Below are 21072 nucleotides of genomic sequence, written 5' to 3' on the forward strand. Positions count from 1 at the left end.
TAAACATTTGATGAATAAACAGTATCGTTAAAGAAATGTAACTTCAGTCTGTCTCCACTTGTAACTGTGGAAACCTTTTTCCTGATAATGCCTGTTTCAATCCGGGGAAACATACTTTATAAGTCGTAATAGTTTTGACTTAAAAACAATACTGGAAAGCTTGACCCATTTTATTTACAATATGCTTTATTTAAAAAAAATTGATCTTCAAGAAATACGTTACAGGCTCTGAAGCCATGAAAGGGTTTTGGGATGGTTTCACTCATAGCAGTATTATTGAAAACAAACAAAAAAATTGCTTGTTGATGACTAGTTATAATGGCCTGGTCTTCATTATAGCTGTGTGATCTTGAGCTTTGTGACCATAACTTCTGAATGTTGTGAATGTTCCCATCACTTGAAAGCTCACAGCGTATAATTGGTACAATAGGAAGACCTCATAGGAAGTTTGCAGAATTTGCTAGCCTCATGTTGCTGTGGTAACAAGTGCATTTACTTTTTCAGTAGATTCAGCATATCATTTTTTTGAAGGAAAGTTAGCCATTTGTTTCTAGAGCTGAAACTACCTTTTTTCTTTTTGATTGATCTGAGAAAAAAGATTACTAATTGGGATGCAACTCTCTGAAGTGGAGGTGGCTTTGGCTTGCAGTACTGGATTCCAGCACATTCAGATAAATGAATTCATTGGTAGTTCTACTTAATTTTGTAAACATTTAGTAAATATTTTCATAAATTATTTTTAATTACCAGAATTTAATATACTAAAATTTTTTTTGGAACCTGAAAACATATAAGGCGGAAGTATTGGTGATGTATGATAATTGAGACTTTCTTTGGCGCTGAGATCATATAGTGTGGTAGGGAATTCTTAAAGGAACTTGTCCTGAGATTTCTTCAGCATTGCTAGCTACAGTTTTCTGTCAGTTGAGAAAATGCATGTAAAATAAGCAGCAAGTCTGTAGTTAGCATTTTCTTTCAGTGCTTTATTAACATTTCAATGTAAATAAATGGAAAAAAATGAGAAGAGATACCGAAACTCTTCTACTTAGAAGGGCATTAACTTTTGTGAGACAGGAAATTTTTCTTTTTTTTTCTTTTTTTTTAATTGAGGTATAATAAATGCATTTGTTAAAAATGAACAGATTTCTGAAACCATTATTGCAATCAAGATTTAGGACATTTCCGTCATCTCTCAGGTATCCACGTTCCCTTTTGCAATTCATCTTTTTTTTGGATTTTGTTTGTTTGTTTGTTTTTTGACACAGAGTCGGGCTCTTTCGTTACCAGGCTGGAGTGCAGTGGCTTGATTTTGCTGCAGCCTCCGCGTCCGGTACTCAAATGATCCTCCCAACTCAGCCGCCCAAGAAACTGGGACTACAGGCACGCGCCACCACACCTGGCTAATTTTTGTAGAGATGGGATTTCGCCTTGTTGCGTAGGCTGGTCTCCAACTCCTGGGCTGTAGTGATCTGCCCACCTCCCAAAGTGCTAGGAATACAGCCATGAGCCACTGGACCTGGCAGGAAAATTGTTTTTAGAGAGCCTTTAATAAGTCAGATCATCTCAGCCCTTAGCTCAGTGTGAAAGGGTAACACTAATGGGTATGGGCTGTGGAGCTTGAAACCTAGGCTAGAATTTTGGCTCTGTTTTGTGACTTTGGGGAAGACATTTAAATTATTCAAGTGCATTTTTTAAAATAATGCAAGGATGATAATAGACCCTATTTATTATTGGGGCTTAAATTATATAAATGTTGGTAAAATTTTTAGTACAGTATGACATATATAACCAGTAGCATGTATCTGAAATTCTTCCCTCAGTTTTGTAGGGGGAGAGAATTCAAGACTAGTTTGAGGAAATTTTGTTAGATTTGGAGCTAATCTCAAAACTCTTGGAATTAAGGAGCCCAAGATGTTATAGGTTAATCAGTGGAATTTTTTGGTTAAATTAATATTAGTTTTTTTTGGTTGACTTTCTACCCTCTAAAATATGTTGATTCAGTTTTCTCTCAAACTAGTTCAACTTAATTGGTTTAACTTTTCATAATTGAGGCTCCTGTAGAGCTTTGAAATGACTTTTGCTGAGCAATGTAGGTACAGTTCAAATGGGAGACTAACTTGATACTTGTATAGACCACACATAACTAAAATAAATCTAAATACATGATGTAGATTGTCTTTGTGTCATTTATCTTGTTTTTCTCCTAAAAGGGGACCTTGAAAAAAGGTGTATTTGTGCACATCTTTGTGTGCGTGTGTAGTTTTTTAAGTTTTGATTTGTTGGGTTAATAGTTTCTTTTTCATTTTCCGCCCCTACCCCCACAATAAAAGCCCTTTGTCTATATGTATTACCTTTCTTTAAATAATTTTAATACTTTGTAAATAAAGCAAGGCCACTTTATGGTTTTAATAGGTATGGGATAAAAATTTAAACTACTTGATTTTAGCTCTTTTATGTGGACTTATTGTAAAAGCAGTGTCTGATGCTTAATTTGTGAAAAGGTTGTGGTTAAAATCAATTGTTTTTATGCTTTAAGCCTTGTAATTCTTTCTTATGTGTCAAGTTAATGGACTATATACATAGTTTTTTTTCTAAAAATAATGAACTGAGTAAACATTTAGTAGAATTTCTGGTAAAATGATATACTACATGCATGATGAAGAAACATTAGTAAAGATTTGTTCTACATTTCCAAATGTATATTCTAAAAACAAGTGAGGATTTTTTTTAAACAACAATTCAGAAATACCTTAAGTGTGTTCTTAGACTCAAAACTATTAAAATAATTTGGTATTAGGTGATTTTCAATTGATAGCTTTATTTCTTATGGTATTTTTTTTGTCTTTCTATAGGGCTGAAAGACACACAGAAGTCTTCATGGATATAGTTGATACATTTAATCATTTAATTCCTACTGAACACTTAGATGATGCCCTATTTCTAGGATCCAACCTGGAGAATGAAGTCTGTGAGGATTTTAGTGCAAGTCAAAATGTCTTAGAGGACTCGCTGAAGAACATGCTCAGCGATAAGGATCCTATGCTAGGATCTGCAAGTAACCAGTTCTGTTTGCCTGTTTTGGATAGCAATGATCCCAATTTCCAGATGCCTTGTTCAACAGGTAATTCTTACTTTTTTTTTTTTTTTAGTCTGCAATTTAAAATAAATTTTCAGCAGCTTTTTCTTTTTTCTTTTTTTCTTTTTTTCTTTTTTTTTTTTTTTTTAATGAGGAGGGTAGTAGTAAATTTAGGGTTCTTTCCTTTGAATTTAGAGCTTCTTTTCCAGGCATCAGAATTAGAATTTAAATTTTCTTCCAAGGAGTGTGGAGTTATCCTCAAGGATATTATGGATATAGGTAGGGTGACCATATAATTTATTATCCAGTATGGTACACTTTTTAGAGTTACAGCGAGTACTTTAATAATTACATCATGACAACAGGTATAAATTGGGACTCTTGAATAAATAGGGATTGCCCGGCAAATTGAAACATGTGGTCACCTTAGGCCTGCTGGAGTCAGGGGGGATGGCTGAATTGACCTTTCTCAGCATACGTCCCAGCCCCTGAAATATTTACATTGTTTGCTCCCATTTCACCTCCTTTGGTATTTTTTGCATGTATCTTAAAACCAGAGAAAGAACTCTATACCTCTGCTGCTCTGGACAGTAAACACTAGCCACATGTAACTATTGATCACTTGCAATGAGTCTGGTCTTAATTGAGATGTGCTATAAAATGCACATTAGATTTTGAAGACTCAGTATGAAAAAAAGTTAAAAAAAATTTCTTCAATTTTTTAATGTTGCTTATGTGCTGAGGTGATATTTTGGATATTTGTGTTTAAAATTTATGTCACTTGTTTTGGTTTTTTTGCCTTTTAAAAAGTGACTACTTGAAAATTTAAAATTACGTATGTGTCTTACATTATATTTCTGTTGGACAGAAAAGGGTCTATAGTTGAAGTAACTACTTTTCTGTAAGGCTAAACTATTCTTAATAAGAAATTACTTTGTCATGTTAATGTATAAAAAAACAGTTTTTCTTTTATAAAGCAGAGAAAATATTACTGTAAACGTTGTGGCAATTATTAGTAGCTATTCTGTGAGTAAAATTATAGGTAAAGGTAAAATCAGCTTCCCATGGAAAAGTAAGGTTTTCCCTCACCATTCCCTAGAGTAAATAGTTCTCAGATTTATGTGATGTTGGTTTGTTTTTCGTTGACTAGACATTTTCTCCTGTACAGTTTGTTCAGCATATTTTTCATTTTTAAAAACATTTTCTATGTATATTTTAAATTTAATATAGCAATACTTAAAGTTGGGAATAGGTGGTCTGCTGTTCACCCATAAGTTTGTCGGGTTACTCTGCCTTAAGACCTCAACGCTGGCTACTAGGAAGCTTCATTTTAACAACTCCTTAAAACTGAGGTCTTTTGAATTGCTTGCTAATAGTGTATCTCTGAATTATTTATATTGTATTGTGTTATTACTTAGGTTTACATTGTTCTGTTGTTGTATTCTAAATGTTTTAAAGCTTTTAAAATTTTGTTTTATGTATGCATTGTTCAATTTTTTACTTTGGTGCTTGTGTCAGTATAGTAGCTCTAATTATCTTTATTGTTAAGCACCTTTGACAGTGTTTAGTTGTATAGTCACTGTTTCCTAGTTTAGTCCAAATTCAGGAAAATCATTTATTTAATATTAACATGGTTCTTGCTGGAACTCCAGTTACCTTCAAGGGTGTTACATTGGATGTGGAACTGACACATGTGTCATCTTGTTAGACTTTTTTGCTTATAAAATTCCAGTTCTACAGTAATACTTGTATTCTTACTTCCTGTCCTTTTTTTAAAATTGATTTCTGTTGATATGAAAAGTTTTTATTAATGTGAAAAATCTTTTCAGTTTTGTTATACATCTCTTTTGCTAATAGAAGACTTAGAGCACGTTTGTAAGTACATAGAAATTTTTTGAGTTATGATTTATTATTTGTTTATGATTCTGTTATCTTTTAAATAAACTTTTAAATTTAGGAACTTAAATTACTTCCTAAATTTTCTGATATTAAAATTTGTTTACTACAATTATTTATCTTTGATTATGTAGCAGAATGTTTACATTGATATATGTGTAGTGTGTATGTTTTAAAGATATGTAAGGAAATATGTGGGGGAAACTTAATAAGGCTTTTCTGTTTAAGATTGTTTAAATTTCATTGTGCCATCTAGCAGGGGATTTATCTTGATTTCAAAGTTCTTTTGGGATATTTAGGTCAGTAAAAGGCCCACACATTTTCTGAAAGCAAAATGGAAAACATTTTTGAAAAAAATTTTAACTTTTTGTTAGATTTGAGATAATTGCAAAGAAGAAATCTTATTTATTTATTTATTTTTTTATTTATTTATTTTGGTAGAGACAGGGTCTTGTTATATTGCCCGGGGTGATCTCTAACTCCTGGCCTCAAGCCATCCTCCGGCCTCTGTCTCACAGAGTGCTGGGATTACAGGCTTGAGCCACTGTGCTTGGCCTGGGAAATCTTACTGTAATTATTGATGAAAACCCTGTGTGGACAGTAACTTTCAGTAACTTCAGCTGTTTTTAAATAAAAACAACATAGTTCTTGCCCAGATTGTTGTTCCTGGCACTATAGGCTTTTACTAGCTGTTTTCATTGAAGCTAAGCAGGGAAATAATCCTGTTTATATTCCTTAGACCAGTGAAAGCTATAGATCGTGGCTGTTTTGTAACCTTAGTGCTAAAATTAGCTACCAAAATAATTGCTACATCATCTTTTCTGTTATGGTGAACCAAGTTGGTTTCGGACCAGTGTTTTTGTTGTTGACATAGTGATTTGGATTGTATTTCAGCTGTCTCAAAAAAATCGTAGTTTTAGAAAATTATAAAAATAAGAAACATAGAAAATTACATTTAATGCTCTGTTGGATACACAAAAGTTGGGGTGCCAATTGTTTCGTTTTGAGAGAAAGCAGCCAGCATTCTTCTTTGAATGCTTTTGACTGTGTCAAGTATTACTTCATCTCTAAGTGTAGTGTTTGCTTATGGTTTTTAGATGTGCCCATTATTACACTTTTTTAACCTCTAGTGAGTGAGCAGCACAATATTTTCCCAAGTAATAGGTTTGAGATACTGAATATACTGTGTATATATACCACTTGAGGAGTGTATTCAAAATCACTGCAATGGTGTTTACTAGCATCAGTTTTATGAAGAAATGTTTATTTTGTCTCTCATTTTACAAACGTGTTCCCTTTTTACATTGACAGCTGTGATTCATAAGTGTGGAACAATCTTGTGTTTACAATCCATTTCTTGATATGGTATATTGAAAATAAATGTTCAGTGACTGTAAGTTGATGTCTTTAGTTTTTATAATGTAATTCAACATTGTTTTAAGACCAACAAAACAGACATACTGTAGAAACATGAGTGTTTAGAGCAGCCTTTCATTCAAATAGCACTTTTATCTGCTACTGTAGGTTACTACTTGTAGCTACTGCATCCTTCAGTGAAACCAAGATGTCTTTTCAAGGCTGCATTATGGCTAGCAAAATCATCATTCTTTTAATTAAAAAAAAATTCTCTACTATCATATGGTTTTTGGAGGTTAAGCAAATTAAAAAGTCATTGAACTCTTACAGATATCCCAAATATTTGGGAAGAGTTGATTCATATTGTGTAATTGAGTATTTTTTCAACTAAAGGAAAACACCTGCTTACATCATGTGTTGCTTTCCTATCATAAATGACATTGATATTATATGACATCAATGTTGTTTAATATAATTTTAGCTTGCACTGCTTTCCTTTCAAGCAAAGTGTTGTAATAGTTGTAATACATGTTAAGACTAGTTTTACAATTAGTAAAACTATCAGTAATAGTGTGATTTAGTCCCTTTTTTGTCATATGAATTTTAAACTTTTAATCATACCTAGTTTGAGGCTCGTTTATCACTAGACAGAATTCATCTATGTAATATTGGAAAAATTATATTGCACTTGTTCTGGAAAAAAAGGTTTGGTGTACCAGTGTGTCACTGAGATTTGTGTAAAAAGTTTTGGGTTTTATGGCTTCATGTTTCTCTTGGACAGCATTTTCAGTTAGACAGGACATTGAACTAAACATAGTGGCTCTCTGGTCTAGTAAAATTCAGTTTTTAGATATTTATTATTTTACTCCCTATTTTTGCTTTCTTGGGGGTTGGTGGGGCTATTTGTGCATACTAATTACATCTCTGAATCCAGGTACACATATAAGTTCATTCTATATCTGCACTGGAGTCTTCTCACTGTTTTTGTTTATTATTAGTACTTGTTGATTTTTTTTAAAGCTTCTGTGCTTCAATGAACCTTTTACACTAATAACTTATTTTTGAGAATCGAGTTTTAAAAAATTGTTTTTGACACATAATTGTACATATTTGTGGGGTACAGTGATATTTTTATGCATGTGTACAATGTGTAATGATCAAATTAGGTTAATTTGCATATTTATCACCTCAAATATTTGTCATTTCTTTGTGTTACGAACATTCAAAAGCTGCCTTTCTAGCTATTTGGAAATGCACAATAAATTGTTAATTATAGTTACCCTGTAGTGTTAATAGAGTACTAGAGTTTATTCCTCCTATCTAGCTGTAAATTTTTCTTTTTTTTCCTTCTTTTTGAGATGGAGTTTTTCTCTGTCATCCAGACTGGAGTGCAGGGGGCCTATCTTGGCTCAATACAACCTCCACCTCCCGGGTTCAAGTGATTCTCTTGCCTCAGCCTCCTGAGTAGCCGGGATTACGGGGGCCTGTCACCATGCCCAGCTAGTTTTTGTATTTTTGGTAGAGACAGGGTTGCACCATGTTGACCAGGCTGATCTTGAACTCCTGAACGCAAGTGATCTGCCCGCCTTGGCCTCCCAAAGTGCTGGGATTACAGGTGTGTGCCACTGTGCCCTACCTAGTTGTGATTTTGTATCTGTTAACAAACTTTTGGCTAGTCCTCCTGCTCCTTCCCCTTCCCCAACTCTAGTAATCACTGTTGTACTGTCTACTTCTTTGAGCTCAACTCTTTTGCTGCTATATATGACTGAGAGCATGTAGTATTTATATTTCTGTGCCAGGCTTATTTCACCTAATGTCCTACAAGCTCATCTGTGTTCCAATAAATGACAGAATTTTGTTCTTTTTCAATAGTTAGTATTCCATTGTGTATATATATGACATTTTCTTATTCATCCACCTGTTGGTAGACACTTAGGTCAATTTCGTATTTTGGCTATTGTGAATAGTGCTGCAATAAACATGGGAGTGCAAAGATACTGATTTCTTTTCCTTTAGCTATTTATGTCCAGTGGTGGGATTGCTAGGTCATATGGTAGTTCTTAGTTTTTTGAGGAACTTCCATACTGTTTTCCATAATGACAGTACTGATTTACATTCCCTCCAGGAGTGTGTAAGAGTTCCCCTTTCTCCACATTCTTGCCAGTGTTTATTATTTTTTATCTTTTTGATAATAGCCATTCTAAATGGGTTGAGATGATATCTCATTGTAATTTTGATTGGCATTTCCCAGATGATTAGTAATGTTGAGCATTTTCTTCATATGCCTGTTAGTCATTTGTATGTCTATTTTGAAAGATGTTTATTCAGCTTATTTGCCCATTTAAAAAATTGGATTGCTTTTGTTGTTGTTGTTTGAATTCTTTATATATTCTGGATATTGATCCCTTGTTGGATGGGTCAGTTGCAAATATTTTCTCCCATTCTATAGGTTTCTCTTCACTCTGTTTATTGGTTCCTTTTCTGTCCAGAGCTTTTTAGTTTAATCTAATCCCAATTGTCTGCTTCTGCTTTTATTGCCTGTGCTTTTGAGGTTTCCATAAAATCTTTGCACAGACCAGTGTCCTAAAGCATTTCCACCATTTTCTTCTAGTAGTTTCTTAGTTTTGGATCTTACATTTAAGTCTTTAATCCATTTTGAGTTGGTTTTTGTATATGGAGAGAGATGGGGGTTAGTTTCATTTTTCTGCACATAGATATCCAGTTTTCCCAGCACCATTTATTGAAGAGATTATTCCTTCCCAAATGATTGTTTTGGTGCCTTTGTTGAAAATCAGTTGGTTATAAATATGTGGATTCATTTCTGGGTTTCTTATTCTGTTCCATTGGTCTGCGTGTCTGCTCTTAGGCCAGTACCATGCTGTATTGGTTATCATAGCGTTGTAGTATATTTTGAAGTCTAGTAGTATGATAACTCCAGCTTTATTTTTTTTTGCTCAGGATTACGTCAGCTATTTAGTGGTTTTTTTTTTTTTTTTTTTTTTTGGTGCTTCTGTGTATTTTTTTTTGTGTGTGTGGTTTTGTGGATTGTCTTTTTCCATTTCTGTAAAGAATGTATTTTGGTATTTTGGTAGGCATTGTATTGAATCTATACACTGCTTTTGGTAGGTAATATGGTCATTTTCACAATATTAATTCTTCTAACCACGAACATTGGATGTCTTTCTATTTTTTGGTGTGTGTTCTCTTTAATTTCTGTTATTAGTTTTTTTGTAGTCATCCTTGCAGAGATCTTTAACCTCTTGGTTAAATTTATACCAACGTGTTCTACATTTTTTGGTGAGTAGGATTGCTTTCTTGATTTTTTTTTCCCACTAGTTTATTTTGGTATATAGAAACGCCGCTGACTTTTGTATGTTATATTTTGTATCCCGCAAGTTTAATGAATTTGTTTTTAAGTTCTAACAGTGCAGATAAACAGTTTAATTTCTTCCTTTCCAGTTTGGATGTCCTTTATTTTTATTTTTTTCCTCCTGCTTAATTGCTTGGGCTAGGACTTCCAGTACTGTGTTGAATGGAAATGGGCATCCTTGTCTTCTTTCAGATGTTAGAGGAAAAACTTTCAACTTTCCTCAACTTAGTATGATGTTGACTGTGGTTTGTCGTTCCTGTATTGTGTTGAGATATGTTTCTCCTATACCTAACTTGCTGAGAGTTTTTATTGTGAAGGGATGTTGAATTTTATCACTTGCTTTTCCTGTGTCTATTGAGATGATCATATTGTTTTTGTTCTTCATTCTGTTGATGTGATGTATCGTATTTATTGATTTCATATGTTAAACCATTCTTGCATTCCTGGGATAAATGCTACCTGATCATGGTGAGTGATCTTTTTAATGTGCTGCTGGATTCAGTTTGCTAGGATTTTTGCATTTCTATTAATCAGGGATATTGGCCTCTAATTTTCTTTTTTTGATGTGTTTTTGTCTGGTTTTAGTATCAGGGTAATGTTAGCCACACAGAATGAGTTAGGAAGAAGAATTCCCTCCTCTTCAATTTTCTGGAATAGTTTGAGAATTGGTATTTCTTTAAATGTTTGGTAGAATTCTGCAGTGAAGACTGGGTCCTGGGCTTTTCTTTGATGGGAGATTTATTTTTACAGAGAGAATCATGTTTAACATGAAAAATACAAATTTAGTATGTGTAGCCATGCAGATGAGATGGAAATACATTGGTTAAGACAAAGTATGTACTTTTAATTAAATGTTAAACAAGATGAACTGATGAGCCTTGTAAGCACATGCTTACCCTTTAAGAATAAAAATTTCTATAAGATTGATTATTAAGATTAAATATCATTTTGAGTTTTACGTAGAGGGGTTCAGTTGAACGTGGAGTATGTTTTGAAGAGAGCAAAAGATAAAAGAGAGGTAAGTACTTTATAGAATTAGAGCTGTAACTTAGGGAAGAAGAGGAAATGCTGAAAGATCAAAAGAGTATGACCTGGTAGCTGCCATAGATATTTGACAGTTTATCATATTGACAAGAGATTTGACTTTTTTATGAATAAAAGGGAAAGACCTAGGTCCCTTAGGTAGCAGTTAGAGGGAGGCAGAGTTTAAGTGGCTAAAAGGAGGAACTTGTGGTTCTCCAAAATGGAATAATAGGTTCCCTTGCTGGGCATATAGGATTTTTGCTTTTGCTGGTTATGACCCTTTGACTGAGGTGTTTCACTGGGGATTCAGGCATCAGATAGTTATTTGTATTAGGTGATCTCTTTTTTGTTTTGTTTTGTTTTTGAGACAAGGTCTCACTGTGTTGCCCAGGCTGGAGTGCAGTGGTACAATTTCAGCTCACTGCAACCTCAACCTCCCAGGCTCAAGTGATCTTCTCAACTCAGCCTGCCTAGTTGTTGGGACTACAGGTGCGTGCCACCACACCCTGCTGATTTTTTTTTTTTTTTTTTTTTGAGACAGAGTTTCGCTCTTGTTGCTCAGGCTGGAGTGCAATGGCGTGATCTCAGCTCACTGCAGCCTCTACCTTGTGGGTTCAAGCAATTCTTCTGCCTCAGCCTCCTAAGTAGCTAGGGTTACAGGCGCCCACCACCATACCCGCCACCATGCCTGGCTAATGTTTGGTATTTTTAGTAGAGATGGGGTTTCTCCATGTTGATCACGCCGGTCTTGAACTCCTGACCTCAGGTGATCCACCTGCCTCGGCTTCCCAAAGTACTGGGATTACAGGTGTGAGCCACCACGCTCGGCCTGTTTTTGTATTTTTTGTAGAGACAGGGTTTCACCATGTTGCTCAGGCTGGTCTCGAACTCCTGAACTCAGGTGAGCCGCCCACCTTGGCTCCCCAAAGTGCTGGGATTTCAGGCGTGTGCCACTGTGCCTGGCTTTAGGTGACCTTTTTAGGTCTTTTCCAACCTAAATTATCCATGAAACTGTTATTTCTTTTTATAAAAAGAAATACAAATTATTTTTTGTGTTCACTTTAGTTCTAAGTTCTATTGGTTGGCTTTATGTATTTCATAGCTTCTTTAAATTATATGCAATATAGCTTAAAAGCATGGTGATAACTACTACATTTATGTAAGTAGCTTTAATTGCTCTTAGTTCAGTTTGTTTCTTGTCATTTTATTTCTTACGCTTTTTCTGGGTTATAGACTGCTCTTCTGTATAGATGTTTCTTCTTTTTCTTTTTCTTTTTATTGCAGTGTTGGGGTTTTGCTATGTTGCCCGGGCTGGTCTGGAACTCATGGGCTCAAGCCATTCTGTGATTATAGGCATGAACCACCATGCCCGGCTCTGCTTTAGACATTTCTAATGGACTGTGCTGTTCTTTTCAGATTATTTTTCCATAGTCATTGCTGCAGCCATCCTTAAAACAAAAATAACAATTGAACTCAGAGATAAAACATATATATCTTTTAATGTAAATACTAAAATATCACTTTATAAATTCAGAAAATCCAGAGTAGGGAACAGTTGAAGTCTTTATTTTGCATATTCTGTGGCTTTTCTGTTTTAATTCTATTTGCTTCCATTTATTTTTGCTTTCCTTAGCTTGACATAATATAAAACTGAATACATCTTAGTGGTACTTTGCATTGACTAATTTTTTTGCCTTTTTAACTTAAAATGTGAAATAAAATCAATCTTCATTACTGTATCTCTGATAGTTTTTGTTTCTTCTTCTGTTGCTTAAATTTGTTCCATTGTTATTCCTGAAACCCTTAAAAAAATCAAGACACCTTGGACCACGACTAGTACAGTTTTTATTCTAGTACAGTTGCTGACTGTGTGTTTGTATGTGTGTGTGTATAGCGTGTATAAACTTGCATTTTTGTGCTGTTCCAAGAGACTTTGTTTTCCAAGATTTTGAGCCTACTATTTGTCTATTGAATTCATTTTTCCCCTGGAGATCTGTTGCCCAGAGCCCCCTGTCTGGGTTTGTGATTTTCTAGGCATGTTATATTATCTTCTATCTCTGAGCTTTACTGCTCTCCTTAATTAGAGCTATTATTTCCCTGTATTCCATCTTCTTTTTTTTTTTTTATCTATACCCTCTTTCTTTGTTGAAGTCCTTGGTAATTTTCTAATACCCTCTAATACCCTCATACTTGACTAATGATTTGCTTTTACATAGAATCCAAAGTTGAATGTTACTTTTCCTTCAAATTTTATCTCGTTGTTTCTTAGCCTTCTAGCATTTAATGTTGCTGCTCTGTTGCCTGATACTTACATAAGGCTTGCTGCATTGTTAGGTTACCTTTCCTCCAACCCAGCTTTAGGATCTTCTCTTTACCTTTTGATGTTCTGAAATTGCAGTGATATATCTGCATTAGCCTTTCATTTATTTTCCTGGGCACTTGGTGGGCCTTTTCAATTTGGAGCGTGTTCTCTTAAACTCTGGGAACTTTTCTTGTGTTTTCTCTGCAAACTCCTGGAAGACAGATGTTGGCTGGTGCTTTTTACCTATTTCTTGCATCTTTCCAACATTTTGCTTTATATCTTTCTAGATATTTATTGCCATATTTTCTACCTCTTTGAATTTTCATTTTGACAAATATTTTACTGTTTCTAAGAAATCTTTCATGTGTCCTCTTTATTCCATGTTTTTGGTAGTAGTCTATTCTCACAGGGATATACAGTAGACTTTTGAATAATGTGGGATTTAGGGGTACAGAACCTCCATTCTTTGCATTCAGAAATTCATATATAACTTTTATCTTTCTCCAAACTTAACTACTAATAGCCTATGTTGACTGGAAGCCTTACTGATAGCAGAAGCAGCTGATTAACACATATTTTGTATATTATATGTTATGTGTATTATATACTGTATTCTTACAATAAAGTACACTAGAGAAATATTAAGACAATCATCAAAAAGAGAGTATGTATTCATTAAGTGGAAGTAGATCATTAAAAAAGTCTTCACCCTCATCTTCATGTTGAGTAGGTTGAGGAGGAGGAAGAGGGGCTAGTGGCTAGTCTTACTGTTGCACGGGTGGCAGAGATAGAAGAAAATTGATATATAAGTGGAACTGCACAGTTCAAACCTATGTTGTTCAAGGGTCAACTGAATAAGTGTCTCTTTAGATATAGTCTGAATTAATTTTTGTATTTGTTTATTTTGATCTTTCTTGTAGTACTGCATGCTTTCCCCAAAGGTCAGATTGTTTTTCGTTGGTTGTTAATGTTTACAATTAATAGGAAGTCTAGTCATGTTTTGCTGTGGGATAAGTAGGCTTTAGATAGATAGCCTAAGGTTATTTTGGGGAACCAGGGTAAGAAGTACCTTATCATTAGGTGATAACTGTCCTATTTCCTTCAGTTCATTCAATTTAAGTTCAGGGTTAAGAAAATACTTTCTCTTACTTTGGGTTCAGTGCTTGGTTGTAGGCCTTGCTGGGTATTCAGGTGGGGGAGGAGATGAGGTTGACCTCTCAGTATTAAGGCTTTCAGTTAATCCTTAATGTCTAGCCCAGCTCACTACTTACGCTATCTATCATTTCATTTTTAGAGGTTCTAAAAGTTTGTTGGACAAGGTTGTTCACAGCCTCTTAAGCCTCAGCTTCTTTGGACTCTGGGCTGTGACTTTTTTGTGCTCTGTTTTAGTTATCTTTTCTATTCAGTTTTCTCTTCATCTCCTAGAAATGTATTTAAATCTTTCATTTGCTTTTGGTCTTCTCTTTATTCATTTTGTTGTTACAGGTTTTTACCTTCTATTCCTTCTCATTTTAATGGGATTTGGGGATGGGGAGAGAAATAAAGATGTACAAAGTCTGCCGTATTGAATCAGTGACTCTTTTAATTAAGTCATAAATATAAAATTTCTGGCATACAGTAATTCTTACTTAGGGATTTTGGAACCCTCTCCATTATTATCTTGATGGTTATTTCTTTCATGGTGTATTTGCATTACTTTCCTTGCTTTCAGATTTTTTCACCTGTTAGTAATATTAATCTTGTGTTAGTAATAAAGCTATTAACAAACTTATCTGAGTTTGCAGGGTTCTCTGGAGAAACAGAACCAATAGACTGTGTGTGTGTGTGTGTGTGCGCGCGCGCGCGCGCGTGTGTGTGTGTGTGTGTATTTATAGCGAGAGAGAGAGAGAGAGAGAGAGAGAGAGAGAGAGAGAGAGAGGGAGAAATTGATTGATTGATTTTAAGGAGTTGGCTTACGTGATTGTGGAGACTGGCTGGCAAGCCCAAAATCTGCAGGGTAGGATGGCAGGCTGGAGACGTAGGGAAGATTTGATGTTGCAGTTTGAGTCCAAAGGCATTTTGGAAGCAGAATTTCTCTTATTCAGGGGACCTCCATTTTTGTCTCTGAAGAGCTTTACCTAATTGGTTGTGGCTGACCCACATCATGGAGAGTGATCTTTTTTACTCAAGTCTTTTGGTTTAAATGTTAATTATTTAAAAAATACTTTCACAGCAGCATTTAGACTTGTGTTTGACCACATATTGGGGCATCATGGCCTAGCCAAGTTGATATATAAAATGAACCATCTCTCACGACAGAAAAGTTGATGTGAGTTAATGCATGCATGTTAATTAATTTGATTTAGCCATTCCACAGTGTATACATATTTCAAAACATGTTGTACACCATAAACATATATTATTGTCAACTAAATAATTAAAAAATCAAATTAACCATCATAGTAAGGTCCCCAAAACTCGGAACATGATAAATTATTCTTTGAACTGCTATTTTATATATGTTGTCATGAAACTAGTGTTAATCTTAGAATTTTTGAGAAAGTGGTTTCAAGATGAGTATTGTAGGCAGATGCAGCTTAAAAAGAAAACCCCCGACTCTTTTCTCATAAGGAATTGTATATATAAAGGAAATTGAAAAAATAGTTAATATGTGTGGATGTTAATGTACTAAATACTGTGCAAAACCACTTTGCTAGCGCTGTCTTATTAAATCTTCATGAAAACCTTAAGAGCTGTAGATACTACAGGTTGAGTATCCCCTATTTAAAATGCTTAGGACCAGAAGTACTTCAGATTTTGGATTTTATTTTTTGGATTTTGGAATATTTGCGTTATACTTACTGGTTCAGCAAGCCTGCCTAATCTGAAAATCCCAAATCCAAAATGCTCCAGTGAGCATATCCTTTTGAATGCCATTTTGATGTTCAAAAAGTTTTGTATTTTGGATTTTGATTTTTGGGTTAAGGATACTCAACCTGTATTACTAATCTCATTTTGTAGCCCAGTAAACTGAAGTTTTGAGAATGGTTAATTTCCCAAAGTTATTAATATGTAAGTCATAGTACATGGATTGCAATCATTCTAATTTTTGTTGCCTTCAAGTACATAAGTTCTGTTAAGATCAGTGCTCTATATCGGTTCTCAGATTTCGTTTAGCTTTGTAGTCAGCAAGATTAGGATGTTATTTTGTTTTTGTGTGTGTGTGTGTTTCTTTTTAGTTTTGTTCTTGAAAGAACAAAGAAGATGGTTCTCTTTCCTGTTTAAAGAATATATGTGTGTTTGTGTTAATTCTATGGTATGAGTGCCCGAAATGGCGCTTAGTTATTTTCCATAGGCACTTGAACCATTCGCTGTCTTAACCGGAGTTTAATATAGAAGAGGTAAGTATAATTTTTATACTCCGTGTGACCCATAGTTAACCCGGACCATACACAGACTACTCACCAGTCATCAGGGAGTTGAACATGCATATCTGTGGACCAAACCGATGATGTTTCTCTGCACCTACCAAAGGGAATCGGGTTCCCACATGCACTTAGGAAAAAAGAAAGACCATGTGGGTGCCAGATATTGGGCGAAACCCCACCCCTGATACTCAACGTGGGTTCTTTTCTATTTTCCTAAGCGTCAGCTGGTCTGAGAAATAAAGGGAAAGAGTACAAAAGAGAGAAATTTTAAAGCTGGGTGTCCGAGGGAGACATCACATGTCGGCAGGTTCTGTGGTGCTCATGGCTCTTAGTTATTAAAGACCAAGGACTTTAGAGAGAAAAACAGTCATTGGCCAGTGATTTAGTTAATCTTGAATACCAGAGAAGTGCTCTAAAAATGTGCCTTTGTTAAGTGCCAACAGATAGACGTGTACTGCAAGCTACTTGAACCCTTCTTTATCAGATAAGGTTGATTCAGGATGGAATTCATCTAGATATAATGAAAAAGCCTCTAACTTCATACTCATTTTACAGTTGAAGAAATTGTGGTTTATGAGTAAACATTACCTTGGATTTTTTTTTTTGTACAAATTAGCTGATTTTGACTTTATTCATTTATTGAATGTCTGTTATATGTCAGGTAATATGCTAGGCAGTGGACATACAATGTTGAGTAAAACAAAACTTGATCTCTTCTTACGGAGCTTAAAGTTTAGTATAGAAATAATTTTTCTTCTTATTTTCCCAGGATGTTTAGTAAGTCTATTTATTTAACATAAACTTACTGGGAGAGGTTGTCTTCCGTGAGTTTTGAGTGTTCTTGAGCTTTCTTGCTCAGCATGGCAAGAATGCAAGGTCCTGACCACTCTTTTCCTGGACCGTTTCTCAGGGTCGTAATTATAGCAAGCAGCATTGAAGGATGACATTACATTTGCTCTCTCACCTCCACTTCTTAAGTCTACATTCAGCAGGCTTGCTTACTGCTCACTATAAAAGGCAATGCCTTCTCAACAATATTCCTCTCGTGTATTTCAACCCATTGTGTGTGTAGGCATCTATATAGGCATACCTGTGTTGTCCCTGTGGAACTTGAGGAGACAGGGGGATCTTGTCATCGTGCTGCTTGCTGTGCCGTGGGTGACAGAGTTCATTGTCTTTTACCCAGTACCCTTGTGTCTTCTGTCAGTGAACATGAATCAGTAATAGGCTAGTTCATTAGTTTGTGAATAGGGTAAAAATCCCAGACCCTTTACAGTTCTTGCGGTTCTCAACATTACTGTGTTTAATCCCAGGAATTATTTATGGAGGTTTAGCAATACTTTAATTATTAAAGATGTTTAAATTTAAATAATTTACCTCTAGGAAGGCGGGGATTGCAACTATGTATGTTATTCATACTGGCACTAGAATATAGACATTTAGTAAATTTTGACTGGAAAAACGCACAAGGAGAAGGTGGGACCAGATAATGAGACTAGAAGTTAATAAAATGTGTGATGCAGGTGCGGTACAACTTTGCCTCACAGATTTATAGCAATTACTGTTGAAGAGGAAACATTCCAAAGTAAAGAATACAGTGTCCTGAATGTAAAAACAAATTTAGTATCCAGGAAAAGGGAAATCATTTTTGACACTAAAACTGGAAAGAAATTTCAACCAGTGTGATATGAAAAAATCCTTAACATAATTTCAGTGAACATAGGGCTTTTTCTTATATCCCTCAATATATATTCCAGTATGAGCAGTATTACAGGGGCTAGCATCATGGTCTGACTGATCCAATCCCAGGATAGATTTTAGCTTGTCTTTCAAACAGCCTACCTTGGATATCAGTTGTCACTAGATTTTTAAATATATTGATAAGAAGATAAGTTATGTGATACTATCTGAGAACTGTTGAGAATGTAATTAGCCTTTTGTTTTATTTTGCCCTATACATAAGTTTTATTAATCATCAGGGCTGGGTATGAGATTGCATAAATTCAGGCTCTGATAAGAGTGTTTGTTAGAATAGGAGGCTGTTCTGCTGTCCTTGTAGAACAGGGGTCCCCAAACTGTGGGCCATGGACCAGTACCAGTTCAGGGCCTATTAGGAACTCAGCTGCACAGCAACAGGTGAGCTGCGGGCAAGTGAGTATTACCGTTTGAGTTCTGCCTCCTGTCATGTCAGCGTTGGCATTAGATTTTCATAGGAGCGTGAACCCTATTGTGAACTCTACATGTGAGGGATCTAGGTTGTGCTCTGCTTATGAGAATCTAATGTGTGATGATCTGAGGTAGAACAGTTTTACCACAAAACCACCCCCTCATCCATGGAAAAATTGTCTTCCATGAAACTGGTCCCGGGTGCCAAAAAGGTTGGGGGCCGTTGCTGTAGAGGACAGGGCCAAAATTTTCCTCAAGAAGTTATTTTGGGGTCCTCTGTAATGCCTTAAATAGGCAGGAGTAGCCCCACACCTTCAGACAGGAAGATCATTTTGGTGTATTTTTTGTTTTATAGCCCACATTTAAAGTAAGAGCTAGCTGAGTAAAATTAATCAATTTTATCCTCTTTAGTTCCAATGATTTTTCTTGCTGTTTTCTTCTGGTCATGGCAGGATTGCAGAATCCCTTTTTGCCATTTTTACTGTAGTTGTTGCCTGGATTCTTTTGGAACTCTGTAGACCTGTGTCTTCTCCTTTTGTACTCTTTTCCGTTCCATATTTATTTGCTTAGTTGGAAGATCTCAAAAGATTTCTGATCTGAATCTACTGGTGTTGGCGCTATTTTCTGCCATCTGTTCTTTCCTAAAATACTACCTTTTCCTAATTTTGGTCTTTTGTCATAGGTTTTTTATCATATCTTTAAGTGAACCATGAATGACAAATTAGTTATCAAATATGTGCTTACATAACAAGAACGATAAATTGTCATGGAATGATTACATGGAAGTTTCCGGAAGTACGAGAATATCCAAAATGATGACATTGTTTAAAGCATAACTGATGTCATTTCTGTTTTCCTGCTAAAGCCAATTTCCTGTAAAGAGAGTCTGAGATTAGGATGAGAGCATTTTAATGGTTGACAACTCCAGTGGGTACCAATCTCAGAAGATACAGTGTGAATAGTGCCTGTTTCAGGTGAGTGGACAACAGCCTGGGTAGTTTAAGGAAGTGAATAAAAAAATAATTTTGATACAGAGAATATCAAGGATCCTTGAGCAAATGTTTTCTTAACCTTAGTTTTGACCTCCTTTTCCTTTGTCTAATTAGCCTCATAATTACTAATTTTTTTCTGTCAAGAATAAAAATAAATAATAAAATCTCTAAGCTCTTTGCTATCTTTTGAGGACACTGATCAAAAAGAAACTCCGATAAAAGATAGAGCTGCATCTTGATTCTTAAGGGATCTCAAGATGAGACTGGCTAATTTATAGTGGCCCAGAAGAGTGATTACTTGTTTCAAGGCCCTATCCTTGGTTCGCCTTCACTATCCTAGAAATAAATGTATCCGCCAGCTACAGAAGCTGAATTTCATAATTCCTTGGCAGTGGCAGATCCTTGTTTTTTAGAGAAGTAGGAAAACTGGCTACCTAGATTTCTCCAAATCATAGACCTAGGCCTCCTCAGCCTCCCTGGCTGTCCATTTCTTATTTCCTCAGCCTCCTGTCTGACCCCAGAAACACTTTCTGTGCTCTAGACTCTATATTCTTTTCCTAGTCTCTGTTGCCATCATGAATTTGCTTCCCATAGGTTGTAATTTACTGAGTCATCATCTTGATTTAGAATTTTTGGCCTTGGTTTTAGTTAGGATTAGGCTCAGCTAACAGTGATAGAAAACTCCAGATAACAGTGGTATAAAGAAATTAATTTATTTTGTCATGCAGTAGCTCAGAAGGAAGTGACTGAGAGCTAGTATGGAGTTGGACAGTGCCAGGGACCCAAACTCCTTCTACCTTGCACTATCATGTGTGATCACTAATTCCGTCTTTATTGCATAGTTTGAGATGGTCCCTGCAGCTATCAGATACTGATGCCACTCAGTAAAAAAGGGGAGGGAAAGGTAATATCTCCTTGATTTAAAATCGTATCCTGAAAGTTGTATGTTCATTTCTACTCACATCCCATTGGCCACACCTTAGTAACCACAGCTATCAGTAAGGTAGATTGAAAAGTGTCATTTTTATTTTGGGTAACCATGTCCCCAGCTAAATATTAGGAATTCCAGTAAATGAGGAAGAATGGCTGAATGGTTATTGGGCAGCAGCTAGCAGTTTCAAGTACAATTTCTATAGCTCAGTCTGTGAGGAATCTGAGATCAGTACCTTTTCCTAGCTTGCTGGTCATCCTGGGACCTACGTTTGACTACTTGGCCTTTTTTCGGAGCTCATCCTGCCTCACTTGTCAAAGACTTCTAGACTTTGTATCTGTATTTCCTCCCTAACAAATGGAACTTGGGAATCAGATAAAGCCCAGTTCTCTGTTCATAGAGCATGATCATTTGCTTGTATCAGAAATTTTAGAGGGAGATTGAATTCTTGTTTTACTCTGAAGGAGATGGGTGTCAAAATTGCTACTTGTGTATTGGAGATATTTCATTAAGGTAAGGTAAGCAAACTTTTTTGATTGTACATGTTTATATA

General features: G+C 35.4%; 1 protein-coding gene across 6 annotated transcripts in view; it reads left to right on the top strand.

The window, feature by feature from the left end:
- The window catches only part of PHF3 (PHD finger protein 3), an 85809-nt gene that overhangs the window by 7728 nt on the left and 57009 nt on the right, over positions 1–21072 (top strand). For 2 of the 6 annotated variants that reach the window (XM_050788638.1, XM_050788639.1), the window contains exon 1: positions 14925–19570. The exons of 1 other annotated variant lie outside the window; for it this stretch is intronic. Coding sequence is in view for 1 of the 5 variants with exons in the window: in XM_050788636.1 (XP_050644593.1) it covers positions 2878–3121 (244 nt within the window). In the remaining 4 variants the exon portion in view is untranslated. Of the gene's footprint in view, positions 1–2852; positions 3122–14924; positions 19571–21072 lie in introns of those variants that run through there. 3 more of the 6 variants (XM_050788641.1, XM_050788636.1, XM_050788642.1) reach the window with 3 other exon arrangements.

This window comes from Macaca thibetana, chromosome 4 (assembly GCF_024542745.1).
Source record: "Macaca thibetana thibetana isolate TM-01 chromosome 4, ASM2454274v1, whole genome shotgun sequence".
Lineage (NCBI taxonomy): Eukaryota > Metazoa > Chordata > Mammalia > Primates > Cercopithecidae > Macaca > Macaca thibetana.